The following is a 17,094-nucleotide window of genomic DNA, read 5'->3' on the forward strand; positions in this document are numbered from 1 at the left end:
TGTTTGTTGAATGCTTGCAAATTGAACACAACGAATGAAGAAATTAATGAAACTATCAATCCCAGAGAGAAATTCTATTTAATTCAGACCTCTCTATTGCCAGCATATAGCATACTGGAATTGGTTGTGGTTCGGCATCAAATGCGAAACAAAATACAGGTATGCGCCACTTAACGACGGGGTTACATTCTGTGAAACCAGTCGTAGTTCGACTTCGTCACTGAGCGAACACCATGGAGTGTACAGTACTGTCTTACATTACGGAACTTTTTTAAGTAGAAAGAGTACACTCTAAAATAACTATAAAAACTACTGTACAGTAAATACATAAGCCAGTAACAGAGTTATTATCATTATCACGTGCTATGTAGGGGGGCGCAGTGGTGCAGTGGGTTTGACCGGGTCCTGCGCTTGGGTGGGTCTGGGGTTCAAGTCCCGCTTGGGGTGCCTTGCGACGGACTGGCATCCCATCCTGGGTGTGTCCCCTCCCCCTCCAGCCTTACGTCCTGTGCTGCCGGGTTGGGCTCCGGCTCCCCGCGACCTTGCCTGGGACAAGTTGTTTCAGATGGTGTATGTGTGTATTATGTATGATACATAAATCATATATACTTTCATGTCTGGCAGCACAGTTGGTTTGTTTACAAAACACACTTAAAACATGTGAGCGATGCATCGCCTTACGACAGCCACGACGTCGCTCTTTGATAGGAATTTTTCAGTCCACTATATTTTTAGGGGACCACCGTCGTATATGCGGTCCATCGCTGCCCGAAACATCGTAAAGCGGCGCATACCTGTATATCAATATGCAGAGAGTGAAGGACAATATAATAACAATACACAAACCAATTACCACGTGCAAGTAGTAAACAAGCGGACTGCAGACTCAAGAAGTGGTGCAAATACTACACAAACGCACAACTGACTGCAGTGTGCAAAGTGGAGTGCAGTTAAGAGATGTAGTGCAAATATAGACAGATTTAGGACGTGATCAGAAGTGGTTTGGGGAACGCGACTAGTTGATTTCATTGAGGAGACAGACGGCTTCAAGAGAGGAGCAACGGAGATGATGTGAAGTATGAGCGGTGATGGGCTTGATCCTTCTCTGAGATGGCAGTCTGGTGAAGAGATCACTGCTGAGATGTGCGGGTTCCACAGCAATCTGGAGCTCTCTTCTTTACCCTGATGGTGAACAGGCCTCTTATTGATGGCAGCTGACAGCCACTGATCTTCTCAGGGGTGCGGACCACTCGCTGCACCCTCGGTGGAGGCAGAAGCAACCAGATGGTGATGACGGTGGTCAAAATGCTCACTGTCACTGTTACTTTGTTTACACCTGCATGATGTAATATAGTATAACACACGTACAGAAATGCAAACATGAGGTAAATAAGCACAAAAGAAGCGAGGTACATTAATAAAATAGGAACACAAATAAGTAAGTGTTGCACCACACTCACTAAAAATACATAACATCACCCCTGACATCCACCTCGTATTACCGTCACAAAAGTGACCTGTTTTCGTCAACGCGACACACGTGACATTAGCTCCTCCCACTCGTCTCACCTTCGGGCTTCGAGCGCAGCCGCTGCAGCGCGACACTGTCGTAAAGAGCCCTCTGTTTGACGGCAGTACGTGTTTCACTTCGCTGAGGCGGCGCGTTTTGTGATTCCGGCACGCGGTTGTGTGTGAAACTTCAGCTGTCTCAGTATTTCTTTAGAACTGAAGCAAAAAAAAATTTGCTTTCATAGATCTAATACAGCCCAAATGATTGGACTGACCAAGGCTGCTCGCCGACTTACTCCTAAAATTATAACAGACTAGTTGTGGCCCTGACAGTGTCACACAGCCATGCTGTATTTGATCGGTCTCGGTCTGGGGGACGTTAAAGACATCACTGTAAAGGGACTGGAAGTTGTTAAAAAATGCACTCGTGTCTACCTGGAAGCGTACACGTCCATCCTGACTGTCGGAAAGCAGGCTTTGGTACGTCCTTTTTACAGTCAAAACCGCGGCGCGTGTATGAACACGTCACGACATGCGGTTCGTTGAGAGTAACGAAGTACGACCACACTTACTATAACCATACAGTCCAATGTTTTTGTGTGTTGCGTGTCCGTACTGTGTTGTCTGTACTGGTGGTACCAACAGGTAGTGGTACTAAGTGTTGTCTGTACTGGGTGGTTCTAACTCACTAGTTTTGTCTGGTGGTTCTAACTGACTGTGTTGTACTGAGTGGTCTAACTGATGCATGTTGTCTGTACTGGGTGGGTGATATGTCTGTATTGGGTGGTCTAGCTGATGCGTGTTGTCTGTACTGGGTGGGTCTAACTGATGCGTGTTGTCTGTACTGGGTGGGTCTAGCTGATGCGTGTTGTCTGTACTGGGTGGGTCTAACTGATGTGTGTTCTCTACTGGGTGGGTCTAGCTGATGCGTGTTGTCTGTACTGGGTGGTACTAATTGGTGTTGTCTGTACTGGTACTAACTAAGTGTTGCCTGTACTCGGTGATACAAACTAATAGGTGTAGCGGTACTAACTGACTGTGTTGTACTGAGTGGTCTAACTGATGCATGTTGTCTGTACTGGGTGGGTGATATGTCTGTACTGGGTGGGTCTAACTGATGTGTGTTGTCTACTGGGTGGGTCTAACTGATGCATGTGGTCTGTACTGGGTGGTACTAATTGGTGTTGTCTGTACTGGTACTAACTAAGTGCTGTGGTACTAAGTGTTGCCTGTACTCGGTGATACAAACTAATAGGTGTAGCGGTACTAACTAACTTGTCTGTACTGGGTGGTACTAACTAGTAGCTGTTTTCTCTCCCTACTGTCGCCATACACACCGTGTCACAGACTTGTTGAGCTCTCTTTGTGCCCGTGTACCACAGTGAAGATGAGTTGGACAACTAGGAGTAGTTAAAAACACACATGGTGTATGTATATCATTAGGCGTAAAGTGTATATCTAGGTGCTTTAGTCTGGTCCGTTTACTGCAGCGTTAAAAAGATGAATAACTGTCCACTTTTTTTTTTTTTTTTTCCCACTGCTTTACTTGCTTCACGAGGTCCACATTTATATTTCCCCTTACTTCTAATGGGAGAGATGTCCACACTACCTTGTTTCACTCTAAGTAGCACTTGTTTGGTCTACAGCAGGATCAGAGGGGCTTCTCTATACAACCCCAATTCAAAAAAAGTTAGGATGCTGTGTAAAATGTAAATAAACAGAATGCAATGATTTGCAAATCTCAAACCCATATTTTATTCACAATAGAACATAGAAAACACATCAAGTGTTTAAACCGGGGAAATGTACTATTTTAAGGAAAAAATAAGGTAATTTTGAATTTGATGGTAGCAACACGTCTCAAAAAAAGTTGGGACGGGGCCAAGTTTACCACTGTGTAGCATCCCTTCTTTTAACAACAGGCTATATACATCGGGGAACTGAGGAGACCAGTTACTGGAATTTTCGGAGAGGATTGTTGTCCCCTTCGTGGCTGATACAGGATTCTAGCTGCTCAACAGTCCTGGGTCTTCTTTGTTGTATTTTTTGCTTCATGATGCGCCAGATTTTTTCAGTTGGTGAAAGATCTGGACTGCAGGCAGGTCAGTTCAGTACTCGGATTCTTCTACTACAAAGCTATGCTGTTGTAATAGATGCAGTATGCCATTTAGCATTGTCTTGCTGAAATATTCAAGGCCTTCCCTGAAGAAGATGTCATCTGGAAGGAAGCATGTTGCCCTAAAACCTGTATATACCTTTCAGCATGATGGTGCCTTTCCAGATGTGAAAGCTGCCCATTCCATAGGCACTAATGCATCCCCATACCATCAGAGATGCAGGCTTTTGAACTGAGCGCTGATAAGAAGCCGGATGGTCCCTCTCCTCTTTAGTCCGGAGGACGCGGCGTCCATGGTTTCCAAAAAGAATTTCAAATTTTGATTCGCCTGACCACAGAAGTTTTCCACTTTGCCTCAGTTCATTTTAAATGAGCTTAGGCCCAGAGAAGACGGCGGCGTTTCTGAATCATGTTCACATATGACGACGACTTCACGCGATAGAGCTTTAACCCGCATTTGTTGATGGCACGGCGAACTGTGTTCACAGACATTTCTGGAGGTGTTTTTGAGTCTATGGAATGATTTTCATTACAGAATCATGCCTGTTTTTAATGCTGTGCTGTCCGAGGGCCCGAAGTTCACTGGCATCCAGTATTGATTTTCGCCCTTGTCCCTTGCGCACAGACACTCCTCCAGATTCTCAGAATCTTTTGGTGATATTATGTACTGTAGATGATGAGATATTCAAAGTCTTCACAATTTTCCATTGAGCATTATTCTGAAATTGTTCCACAATTTGTAGATGCAGATTGGTGGACCTCTGCCTATCTTTACTTCTGAGAGACTCTGCCTCTCTAAAATACACTTTTTATACCCAGTCATGTTACTGACCTGTTGCCAATTAACCTAATTAGTTGCAAAATGTTTCTCCAGCTGTTTCTTTTTAGTAACACTTACTTTTCCAGCCTTTTGTTGCCCCATCCCAACTTTTTTGAGACATGTTGCGACCATCAAATTCAAATTTATCGTATTTTTTTCTTAAAATGGTACATTTCCTCAGTTTAAACATTTGATGTTTTCTGTTGTGAATAACATGGTTTTATGAGATTTGCAAATCATTGCATTCTGTTTTTATTTACATTTTACACAGCATCCCAACTTTTTTGGAATTGGGGTTGTATTACTTGAAAGGTACTGAAAATGTGTAAATTGAGCAAATGGAATATAATTTATCCACAAAGATACTATATGAAGGGAGCTTGATGAATTGTGAGATGGGTGTAAGTGTAGACACCCAATAAAGGGGTTTGGTCACCTTTCTCTTTGCAAGTAATTTATACCTATTGCTGCACATGATTAGTTCTAATAATCACTTTTAAGGAGGAATAAATCCTGCAGACCTTGTTGGCAAATGCTACAATCCCTACTAATAGATAGTGGTTGACAGCTTTGCTCTGCCTGACCATTTGGTTTACAAGCGGTGGCACTTTGAGCAGCGCTGCTGGCTCAGCACCTGAGTGGTGCAAGAGGACGGGGGTTTGATCCCTGCTCAGTCTGTATGGAGTTTGCATGTTCTCCCCTTGTCTGCATGGGTTTCTTCTGGGTGCTCTGGTTTCCTCCCACAGTGCAAAGACACGTTCAGGTTCCCCTATAGTGTGTGACTGACAACGAGAGTGTGTTCCACTGATGTATGGATGAGGAGCCTATTGTAAGTAGTGTATCTAGCAGTGTAAGTCACCTTGGTGAATAAGGTGTGTGGGCTCATAACACTACACAGAGTTCATTGGAAGATGCTTCGGAGAAAAGCGTCTGCTATATGAACTAACAAATGTAAGTGAAATGACTTAAAAATCAGTTGAAGAGGCAGTGATGCACAATGGGATGGTCTCCCTTCAGAATGATGATTACAGTGTTGTGAAGAACTCATATTTCTCCCTTTGCCCTTAATGTACAAATCAAACATAGTAGTAATGCGAATATCCCCACATTTTTCACCTCAGTTTGTTTATATCCCAGTGTAGGTTGCTGCGTGCAGCTTCCTCATACCCGAGAGGACGCAGCGCAGACAAGTCTACGCTCCCCACAGGCGTTCTTATAGGGGGCTACACAGCTGCAGAACCAATAATGAAATTAAAAATCATCTCTGCAACCCCTTTATTAAAAAGACCAACTGAAGTACAGACAAATAGGTAATGTGTGTGAATTTGGCAATGCTTTGAGTGTTCTTTTGGTATATTTATAATAATTTTATTCTAGCTTAGTGATGGTGGTGCCTGTTCATAGATCTTTTTGGCCCCCATCTGGTGTACTGGTTAACAACATGTTCTTGTAATAGGAAGGTTACCATTTCAAGCCCTGTCCCTGCTACTGCTGTAGTGACCTTGAGCAAGGTACTTTAAGTGGGATGGCTGGTAGCGTCGTGGTTAGAGCTACTGCCTTTGGACCCAAAGATTGCAGGTTTGATCCCCGCCTCCTGCTGTAGTCCTGTTGAGCAAGGTACTTACCCTAAATTGCTCTAGTAAAAAAAAAATTATCCAGTTGGGTAAATGATTGTAAGCTTCTAATAATTGTGACCTTAACATTGTAAGTTGCTTTGGAGAAAAGCATCAGCTAAATGAATAAATGTAAATGTAGTTGCTTTGGGTCACTTAACTGTGTCAAACAATGTCCTGTACAGTGGTCTTTAAGTGTCTGTTTTGTGTATTAGTTATTTCAGATTGAATGAAATAACTAATAAGTGTGTGTTTGGAGTTGAGAAACACAGATGTATGATGACCGAGTTGCAGTCTTGAGTCCCATGATTGGAACTGCTTCTTTAAATGTTTTTTAGAGAAAAAATGTCCCCAAAAACAGTAACTTTCCAGCTATGATAGTGGTACCTTTTTACTCAGCTTTATAATTGACTCAATAGAGTCATCACGCGGGGGCGCGGTGGCGCAGCAGGTTTGGCCGGGTCCTGTTCTGTGATGGGTGTGGGGTTCGAGTCCCACTTGGGGTGCCTTGTGATGGACTGGCGTCCCATCCTGGGTGTGTCCCCCTTGGGACAAGTGGCTTCAGCCAGTGTGTGTGTGTGTGTGTGTGTGAGTCATCACGTTGTTGCTTTCGTGTTATATTTATAGAGGTTTAGTCTTCAACAGCTCCCAGTTATCTAGCTAATCCATTACCGTTTTTGTGGCTTAAGATTTGTTTTCCATTTCGACATATTTGGCCTCTAGTAAGACTGCAGTGTATTTCAACCGCACAATAAATTTAATGTTGCCTTCATTCTAGAGAAGTGTGGTTCAGTGACGGGAAGGATTTATGGCAAAGCATGCGTGAGCTGCTCCCTAGTCAAACACAGTACGTGTTATAAACAAGCTCATGGAATCTGCAGTGGTTGGATGTACTGCTGATGACTTCCCGCATATGTAATACTCGATGTGAAAGCAATGCTTCAGGGCCTTTTTTTGTTGTATCTGCTGCATACTTTAGATTACCACTGGGCACATACTGAAGTGACACAGACTGATGAGTGGCTGTTTGAATTTTCGTTGCTTTGTGTCTTGTAACCGCAGGAGGAGTACTATGGACGGGAACTGATACTTGCGGACAGAGAAATGGTAGAACAGGAAGCTGATGAGATCCTGAGAGGGGCAGATATCACTGACGTGGCGTTCCTGGTGGTCGGGGACCCATTTGGGTAAGAAGGTCAAGGCACTCATAGTTTTCTTCCTCGAGCACACACCAGACGTTCACGTGATACCACTATATTTTTGCTTAGTTTTATTCTAATGATAAATAAGATTAGCTAATACTACATAGAGCTGATGGATGTGAAAATAAATTTCACTAGGTTTTAACACATCTCGTGATTTCATTGATACTGACAACATCTAAAAACCTGAGAATTCTTCTGGTATTACTAATGATAATAATGGGAAAAAGAATAGCTGCAGTATGTCTTCTAATCAAATATACAGTTATATTTACTCCTTAATGTATGTCAATAAGTCATTCTTGTGCATTTTTTACTTTTTTTATTAATCTGAAACCTTAATAATTAGGTGCCAGTATTTTTCTGACTGTTCACCATTTATTCCATGATAGTGACCAAGAAATAATGGATAATACACCAATCTTCCTGGTTCTATTAGGACACATCTATAATCTATATTTCCTTACACGTTGCATCAACGTTTTACACATTATTGTCTTACAGATCACAGCTGAAGTGAATAAACTAAGGTTTAGTGTCAGCAAACGGAAGGACCCGTCTTAACCTGGTGAACCTGCAGTATTTTGACAGCTGTTGACATTTGGTTCAGGTCCGCTTCGCATCCAGTCCTGCTGTTATTGGTCACAAAAACCAGGCAGCTCGGACTTCAGCATTTCTAAACGCTGAAAACTTTCTGGAAAGGTCCACTGGTTGCTGTACTCCCCATCTGCTAGAACCACTTGAATCAGAGTGAGGATCACCAGAATGTTGAACTCAGCAGATTTTTCCATCCACAACCACTAAAACCCATATGAATGAGCCGTCTGCTCCATCGCACGTTTTCCACCGTGGTCACGGCCCTCTTGGAAAATGGTTTGGTTTTAATGAAGTTAATGATATACTGTGAGACCGAGGATAATGCAATTTTTTATTTCTGATAGCACTGTTCAGCTGTACACAATAAGCAAGTCATCAGATTGTAGAAGTTACAGTTGCTTGAAGCGGTACATTTTTCTCTAACAGGCAATTTTGGAAGTCTGTGTATTTTGTGTGTGTGTGTGTGACCTCGTGGCTTTTTTTTAGGGCCACCACCCACAGTGACCTGGTCCTGAGAGCAGTGAATGCTGGGATTCAATACAGGGTCATCCACAACGCCTCCGTCATGAATGCAGTCGGATGCTGTGGGCTTCAGGTACAACTTCTTCCGCACGTTTCTTTAGCTAAGGAGACAATGCGGAGTCTTGTTTGCTGACATACCTTTGTCTGGGTCTCTTTCGCATTCGGACAGGACGTTGGTGTGCCAGGCAGTGCTGGTGTGTAACAGCTTGTGGGCTGTGGGTTGAGATATTAGTTCGAACCCAGCTCAGGTTTGCTGGTGCTCTTGTTTCCTTCCGTAGTCCAAAGGTGTCTTTCAGGTGAACAAGCGTCTCGAAATTGCCTGTACTGTGTGTGTGTGTGTGAATGAGTGTATGGACCGCCCTGTGAGGACTCTTGAGGGTATATCCCGCCCCCACACCCTACATTTCCAGGATAGGCTCCAGACCTCTGCAACTCTGCACAAGTTGTTATTGGTAGCAGCTTAACTTTTTCACATTCTGTTGCGCAAACAAAACATCACATAGTCTTGTCATTTGTGTTGGGTGTAAAGAGGAGAGACAACAGTTGTGTGTGAGTTTCTCAGTGCGACGCCACCCCAGGCGATAACAGTAACCGTCACAGCCACCCGTGGTGCAGCCCCTCGTTGTGGGTTTGTGGGCTCCTCAACCTAGTGTGCTGTCTCAGCGAGGTGCCCGCGTCTGATGCGAATGCGCAGCTGGCGTCTTCCTTTGCGTGGGTTGCAGCGGGGGAGGGTTTTATCGTTGCGGCCGTTCCTCTGGTGCACGGCCGACATGCTAATTGGGTGCGATCAGCTGCTCGGGCTCTCGCACAAAAGGCTACCAGTCAGCAGTGACAAGGGAGCGCGGCTCGGGTGCTCTAATTAAGAATCTGCCATGCGGAAGACCTGGCCCACATCAGATGCTCTGTGTACGAGTGTGTGTCTGTGCTGGAGCAAGTGTGTGTTCCGTGTCTTTCTATTGTTCTCATTTAAATTAAACATGTCCTCCAGGTTTCCTTGATAAAGGTCTGTACTAACATTCATTCATCACCCGACTGGTGTCTTTTATGAGTTCATCTGACATGTCCTGCGGCATGGTCCTTTACATCATATTTTCCCGTCATTTCTGTTAAATGGTGCTGCTTTAGTTTCATTGCTTATTTAAAAAAATGAGCAGCACTACGAAGGGGGGTGTGAGTGCAAACGAGGCCCCGTAACGCTAACAAGCTCAGCTCGGTGCTCGAACCAAGAAAGGTGAGAAGGGCAGAAAAAGTGAAGCAGTGTGTTGGGTTTCACCTCCACCTCACTCTGTGGCTGTTGCGCTCCTACTCTCAGCCCAGCTGGGCTTGTGTTCCAGCGAATGTTTGGTGACACGGAGCAAGGGTGCCGCAGCGCTGCATGACCTCACTCCCTATGAATAACAGGAAGCACCTTGTCTCGAGCCCTTTGTGCTGCATGCTGGTCTGTGGCTGCTGATCACACACACACACACTCACGTACATTGTCACACATGTATGCAGGTACTCAGGTTCCACACAGTTTTACTCAAGCCTGTGTATGGTATTCTACACAGAAACACAGCTGTAAAAAGAACGGGGGTTACAATAGCACAAAGCTTTAAGGCGAGCAACATGAAACACACCCTAAAGAGTATCACAGCTCGGTGTAGTAAATGCACACACACATTTATGCTGTAAGCTCTTTTTTGCAATTTGGAGTTTGCGATTACATATCAACCGATTTCCCCATGGCGGTTCATCTGCTCTCCTATTCCAAGCGCCAATCTCTCACTCCCTCTGCTTTTGTCAAGTAAAAAATTGTATAAAAAAAGGTTTCAGAAGCCTTAACAAAGGACCAAGAGCCATTCTGCAGCTGAATAGATCCTACATGCCCTACAGCCTTTCTAACAGGAGCCCTTCTTTGGCAGCTGTACAACTTTGGAGAGACTGTGTCCATAGTGTTCTGGACCGACACCTGGAGACCGGAGAGCTTTTATGACAAAATCAAGAGGAATCGAGAAATGGGGATGCACACTCTGTGTTTGCTAGGTGAGTGATGTCTGACTCTTCCCCCCCAAGGAGCTGTAAGCAGCCAGACGGCAGTGTCCCCAATGAAAGGGCCGCAGAGGTTCGCTCCGATTGTTTGCATCTCCTGTGAATGGCATTTTATAGCTCCCCACTCCCAGTTGTCCCATTCCTCACCGCGCGCCCCGCGACCTCTCTGCCTGTTGTATGCAGCCAGTCCAGGTAGGAGGCGGGCGGCGAGCTCCTGGGGAGCCGGCTCCCTCCGCTTTGTGTGCACGACAGATGGGCAAACCGGCCAGCGCTGTCGGTCGACATGGGGCCGCTCTGGGGACCGGCCGAGTGCCGTGTTACGACTGTTCTAAATTGCACAGAGGCCTTTTGAGCCGCAAGATCCCAAAGCAGCATATTAAAAGACTTGTTTGAATCATTAGTAGAGGCTTTTGCAAATGTATTTCTTCACTCGGGAGGTGACCCTCATGGCACATAGGCGAGGCAGATGGCCCAACGCCTGTAATTTACTCTTATTAGTGTGTGTTGTTGGGGTTTTGTTCCTGACAGCCGGACTTGGATGTCCCCTGTGAATTGGTAACGGCGGCCCCTCGAGTGACACTAATTCAAGGCAAGACTCAAGTGCGACACGGCGGTCTCGCTCAGGGGGCTCAGGGACGGGGGGTGGGCACTCGAGCACCGGTGTGTCTCCAGGTGCAGCCCCAGCTGCAGAGGAGAGAGCACGCGTGTGTGACGGCCACACCGCTGTCCTCATGATTCAGCGGGGAGTGGTAAAATCACAGTATTAGCAGCACTGCCTTGAAGCTCTATAAGGGCAAGTGCACATGAAAGACAAACGCGAGCGAGCGCACACACATACACGGCTCCCCAGACGCTATGGGCTCCACTGAGTGTAATTGTTTCATCACAGATGTGGGGTTTTATTGTCGCTGCTTCAGTAGGGAGCATCAATCTACATGACAAATGCGACGACTGTCCGGTAATGAGACTGATGGAGACTGTCCTCAAATGGGAAATGTTTCGCACAGCTCCAATTAAACCCCCAATTGTGTCTTTGTTTAGAAGGTCATTTTTCGTTTCTTCAAATCTGTGTACTGAAATGAAGTGCTCAGGGTTTTGCAGGGCCTTAGGGGGTAACGGAATGGTACTTGTGTAAACTGCACAGATCTGGTTACTTACTGTGTTAAAGTGCTCCATAGTGAGTGTCAGTCAGTCCACTGCACTCACACACTGTCTCGGGGATGTGGAAAAGGTGGTAAAAAGAGAAGTGTTGCTGATCAAACTGTCATACCTGTTCTGCTTTCCAGATATCAAAGTCAAAGAGCAGTCGATGGAGAATTTAATGAGGTACGTCTTGCTTTGCCCACACGTGCACCAGAGCTGCTGAATTATATCCTCCTCGGGCAGCAGGATTTTCTTCTGCACCGAGAGGAATGCAGCTTGAGGTTTATTTCAGACGTGAGTTTAACATGCATTTTGAATGCATAGCTGGGTGGGGTCCAGGGCAGCGAGTTGGGAGATGCAGGAGGGAACTTGTTTGGTTTGGACCAAACCCCTGTCATTATTGCCTGCCCGTGGGTAGCATCCAGGGAAACCGTTCTGTAATTCTACTGCCCAGAAGTTCTTCGTGGAAAGATTTACAGTTTTTTTTTTTTTTTTTTTTAAAAAACATGCCCTCTTGATCTTATACTGTTGCTTTGAACTCACCTGACAGTTTATAGAGAAGGGGATTATTAATTTTTATTGATGATAATGGCTATCATTGACCATTTAAGAGAAACTCTTAGGTTATTGGGTGTAATTATTTTCTTCACAGGGCCAAAATCACTCATTTTATAACTCAACCCATAAAAAAACAGTAATGAAGTTCAGTATGCTGTTATGTACCTCGGAAGAGTCCGGGAAAGTTAACCACAGCATGTTTCTCGAAGAGCAAGGGGAAAGGGAAAAGAAAAACCTTAATTTCTCCCAGATTCTTGGGCACGTTTTCATTATTAAAAGGAAATGGAATAACCATGTGCTGTTAAAACTAAAACTTCCAGTGATTTCTCTGCTCTAAGAGTGAAAAAGATCAAATGTCACCCCAGAAAACAAAGTACAGTTTAGTTCTTGTGTTGAGTTGCCTTCTAGTGCAGTAATAAAAAATATGGCATAGTTTTTTAATTTCACATGTAATAGCAGAAGAAAACTGGAGGTTTTACATTACAGTCCTGCTTTATAATAAATCTCTGTGACACAAGGAAAAGGTCACAAGGTGCAAAACCATGTGCTCATAAAATACCCTGTGCAAAAGTGCACATTACAAGCCTGCACAGATGGGTGGTGCGTGTGGAGCAGACTGGCATTTTTGCACACACCCAAGCTGAATTTATTTAGTGTACAGCGTATTTAATATGACAGGTTTCTGAGTTCCTGGAGAGTTTAACAAAAAAAAAAAAAAAAAAAGAAAGAAAAACCTCTGACTGGCTTAGCACTAAAACTAAATTATATTTGATGCGATTCCACACCAGTTTCATTACATTCAGTATGTCACTATGTAGCTAATATTACAATACAGTCATTCAGGCTTCTTTAAAGTTGTACTTCTTTACTGGATATGTCCCATGGCATGGATTTGATGACTGTGGAAGTTTTTCCAGTGTTCAGTAGGAAGAACTCATTTTTTTTTTTTATTACTTGTAAACATGGTAAGACCTTCGGCCAAACTGAATGTCATGGAGCGAGGGGTTGGAACATCAGCGGGAACAACAGCAGAAAAATCCATGAACACATTAGAGGAACTCGGTTGTATCATCACATGGCTACGAAAGTGGTCTTTGACCACACTGATACCTACACCTACAAAAAGACACATCTTATTTTTTCCAAAGGGGCCGCAAGATCTACGAGCCGCCCAGGTATATGAGTGTGAACCAGGCAGCAGAGCAGCTGCTGGAAATCGTGAAGAACCGGCGGGAGCGAGAGGAGGAGCTCGGTGAGTGACAAACCTTGACCGGTCGTTCGAGGTCCAGGAAAGCAGTTAAACATAACCGAACATGAGCATATAAAATAGTACTTTACAGATGCTCCTCTACTTAGAATGGTTTGACTTACGATTGTTCGATGGTACGATTGCAATACGCAGTGTGCTACTCGCACCTGATGCTGGGCAATGGCAGCAAGCCGCAGCATCCGCTCAACCACACTCCCAGTCTCTGTAGCGATTATCCGAACGATTGTAAGCAACCACATGTGTAAACAATCAATACTGTGCTGAAAGCATTTTTTTTTCAGTTACTTCAAAGGTATTAGGTAGAGGAACAGGGGGGTGTAGTCAAAGGTATTAGGTAGAAGAACAGGGGGGTGTAGTGGTGCAGCAGGTTTGGCCTGTGCCTGCACTCTGGTGGGTCTGGTGTTCGAGTCCCGCTTGGGGTGCCTTGTGACGAACTGGCGTCCCGTCTTGGGTGTGTCCTCTGCCCATTCAGCCTTGCGCCATGTTAGGCCCCGGTTTGCCGCGACCCTCCTCGGGACAAGCAGTTTCAGACTGTGTGTGTGTGTGTGTGTGTGTCCTGCTTAAATTTGCCCAACTGTAGGCTATGGTAAGTGTTCTGAGAACATTTAAAGCAACATAGGCTAGGCTATGATGTTGGGTAGGTGTGGTACTGTATTCTTTTTCGACTTATGATGGGTTTATTGCAACGTAACCCCATCGTTAATCAAGGGGCATCTGCATATTGTTTTAACACTGGCCACTTGCTCTTGGAGGATCCAGGCTCAAATCCCATTTCCTGATATGGTAACCTTAGGCACACTACTGTCCCTGAAATAACAGTAAAATTACCCAGCTGTATAAATGGTAAATCATTGTAAGTATCTTGTAAATCCCTTCTGAGGGAAGTGACAGCTAAATGAATGATCTAAATGTACTTAAGGTTCCTGGGGCTTATCCTCCACATAGTGTAGTTGTTTCATCACAGATCTGGAGTTTTAATGTTATTTATACTGGGGGCAGTCAGTAGTGTAGTGGTTAGAGCTACTGCCTTTGGATCCAATGGTCACAGGTTTGATCCCCCTCTGGCTGTAGTACCCTTGAACAAGGTACTTGCCCTAAATTGCGCCAGTAAAATTACCCAGCTGTATAAATGGTAATTGTAACCGTAACACTGTAAGTTGCTTTGGAGAAAAGTGTTAGCTAAATGTGAATAATTTTTCCAACCTTATACCTATTACTCCAGAAATGTTTATACAGTCCAAGTGGCTTCGGTGAGACCTTAGGTAGCTCATGAATGTGTTTCTGTATACATAGTAAGACTTTGGCTCATCTGTTTGATATTTTGAAGAACAAGTTTCATGAGCTTTGTCAGGATTTCTTCCTTTCCAGTGGTAGGAATATTGGTCCCAGTTTCTTAAAATTACAAGTGAAATCAGAAGGAAACTTGACAGATTGTACATACAAGGTACAACTTTGTTCAATAGTTAAAGCACCAAACCCAAGGGAACCCAGTAAGGTCACTGTGGTGTAAAACCACATACTTAACATACCCTTGTGTAGAAGTACACATATAAGCAAGTCACAGATGGGTGGTGTATGTGGAGCAGACCTTCATTGACACCCTGGATGATTTTATTCTGTTTTTGTAGGTTTATCCAAAGCAACTTGGTGTTATTTACCCATTTATACAGCTGGATAATTTTACTGGAGCAATTTAGGGTAATTACCTTGCTGAAGAGTATTACAGCTGGAGCTGGTATTTGAACCCACAACCTTAAGGTCCAAAGGCAGCAGCTCTAACCACTTTTTTTTTTTTAAACATTTTTTTAAGAAGCATAGCTTGCGTTCCTGTGTCAGGGGCTGTGTCAGGACTTTGCTCTTCCCTCAGCCATTAGTGAGGACACGGTGTGCGTGGGGCTGGCCAGAATCGGCGCCGAAGACCAAGCCATCATAGCAGGGACACTGCAGCATTTGGCCTGCTGTGACCTTGGAGGACCTCTGCACTCCCTCATCATCACGGGACATCTCCACCCACTGGAGGTAGACATGCTCCGCCTGTTCGCCACCCAACCCGACTCCCTACAGAGTCTGACGACGACGGACAGCTCTACGTACACGTCCTGAAAATGGGAGATCCACCAGACGGAAAGTGTCCCAGGTCTCATGTGGTACATCCCACTTTGGAAATAATATATTACCATGTAATCAAGGAACAAGGACTGACATGAGATGAAGCCATCACTTTACATATTTTCATGAAATACCTGAGAATCTCAGCAGGGTAGCAGGGTTCATGGCATCACCTGCATCAGTAAAGTGTGTTGGGGGGAATTGTACAACTCAATATTTGACATAACTTCTTGGGAAAGCGAAAATCTTTCATTTCTGCTTAATACCTCTTATATGTTGTACCGATGAGAGCGTAATAGTAAAGTGAAAACATCTGGAGGTGGATTATCCTGTCATACCATAGTTTCCTTGTTTCAGAGGGAAAGACAATTTTGCTTTGGTTATAAAGAAGATGCTTGATTACAGATGGTTTCTTGTTCTTTTACAACATGTGGGACAACTTTATGGGTGTCTGTGCCTGAGGCTTATGCTAAACTTAGTTTTACGCTGTCAGATTGTTAATGAAAATGAGAAAAACTGAGAAAACAGCTGAGGTGGACAAATATGCATTTACAACAGTTAGGTATGGGATACCCCCCCCCCCCTCAAAAAAACTGCATACTATGAACAGTTGAACTGCACAGCAGTTATAACCAGTCTAGTTTGTGCTTAGCAACTGAGTATTAAGCCACATGAGAAAAACATACTAAATAATACATCTGTGATTCATGTGAGACTTGATTTAAAGGGAAAAAAGTTATGAAAAAACTGAAACAAGGCTTCAGAAAATCAGAAGTTTCCTTCCTAAGGGCTGAGCTTTACCAGGGCTTTCAAAAGGATTTCTTAGACCCTTTCAGCATTCCAGTCACACACACGTACCTATCCACAAAAAGAACTTAAACATGCAGGAAAATCATTTTATTACATTGCAAAAAATAAAACTTGCCTGTTAAACTGGGGCAATGAAATAAGGGTGTACTTCATTTCCACATCTGTTTTCCTCTTCTGCCCCTTTAAAGTGAGGCAGAGACAGATGTTGCTTGGGTTCAGTCAAGCTGGTGTACTGTCCAAGGAGTAGGCTAGTGTTTAAAAATGGTCAAGTGGAGTTCACAGCATTCCAGAACGTGGAGGGAAAGGCAAGGCTCAGATGGAACCCAGCACTGGAATGCCAAAAAATGTAGATTGGGAAGGTCTTCGGGGTTTGGAGTGGTTGATGCGGAGTTAAAAGACAACGCGATAACCTGACGATGTGCATAATGTTGAATGTCCTTAATGCAATTAAAAAGGCACTTTGGAAACCAAGAAGTGTGGTTTGGCTCAAGACATCTGCAAAGTGCAACTAAAAATGGCCAAATATTTTTTTCCTTTTCAATGATTCTTCATGAAAGAGTCTGAGCTTAAGATGACGCGTTCTACAACACGTTCCTTGTCCATCTAAGCGCTAGTACGCTCAGCCCAGATTACTGTTACAAACTAATGTGTAGAAAGGAGGAAATGAAGTTACTTAAAAGGGTGGGACAGAAAAAAAAAAAAAAAAAAAGCATATTTAAGGGAGGGTTTCATCAGTTGATGACAAAGGTCATGTTTTTCTTAAGACTTCACATAATTGTTGGCAAGTAATTTTT

General features: G+C 44.1%; 1 protein-coding gene across 1 annotated transcript; it reads left to right on the top strand.

Moving 5' to 3' along the window:
* Window positions 1-1,625: 1,625 nt before the first annotated feature.
* dph5 (diphthamide biosynthesis 5) lies at window positions 1,626-17,009 on the top strand. Its single transcript, XM_018726799.2, has 7 exons — window positions 1,626-1,989; window positions 7,121-7,245; window positions 8,344-8,452; window positions 10,284-10,404; window positions 11,697-11,736; window positions 13,260-13,363; window positions 15,249-17,009. The coding sequence occupies exons 1-7, from the start codon at window positions 1,855-1,857 to the stop codon at window positions 15,482-15,484; spliced, it is 870 nt and encodes a 289-aa protein (XP_018582315.2). The 5' UTR covers window positions 1,626-1,854; the 3' UTR covers window positions 15,485-17,009.
* Window positions 17,010-17,094: the final 85 nt, after the last annotated feature.

The sequence above is a fragment of the Scleropages formosus genome, chromosome 9 (assembly GCF_900964775.1).
Source record: "Scleropages formosus chromosome 9, fSclFor1.1, whole genome shotgun sequence".
In the NCBI taxonomy this organism is placed as follows: Eukaryota; Metazoa; Chordata; class Actinopteri; order Osteoglossiformes; family Osteoglossidae; genus Scleropages; species Scleropages formosus.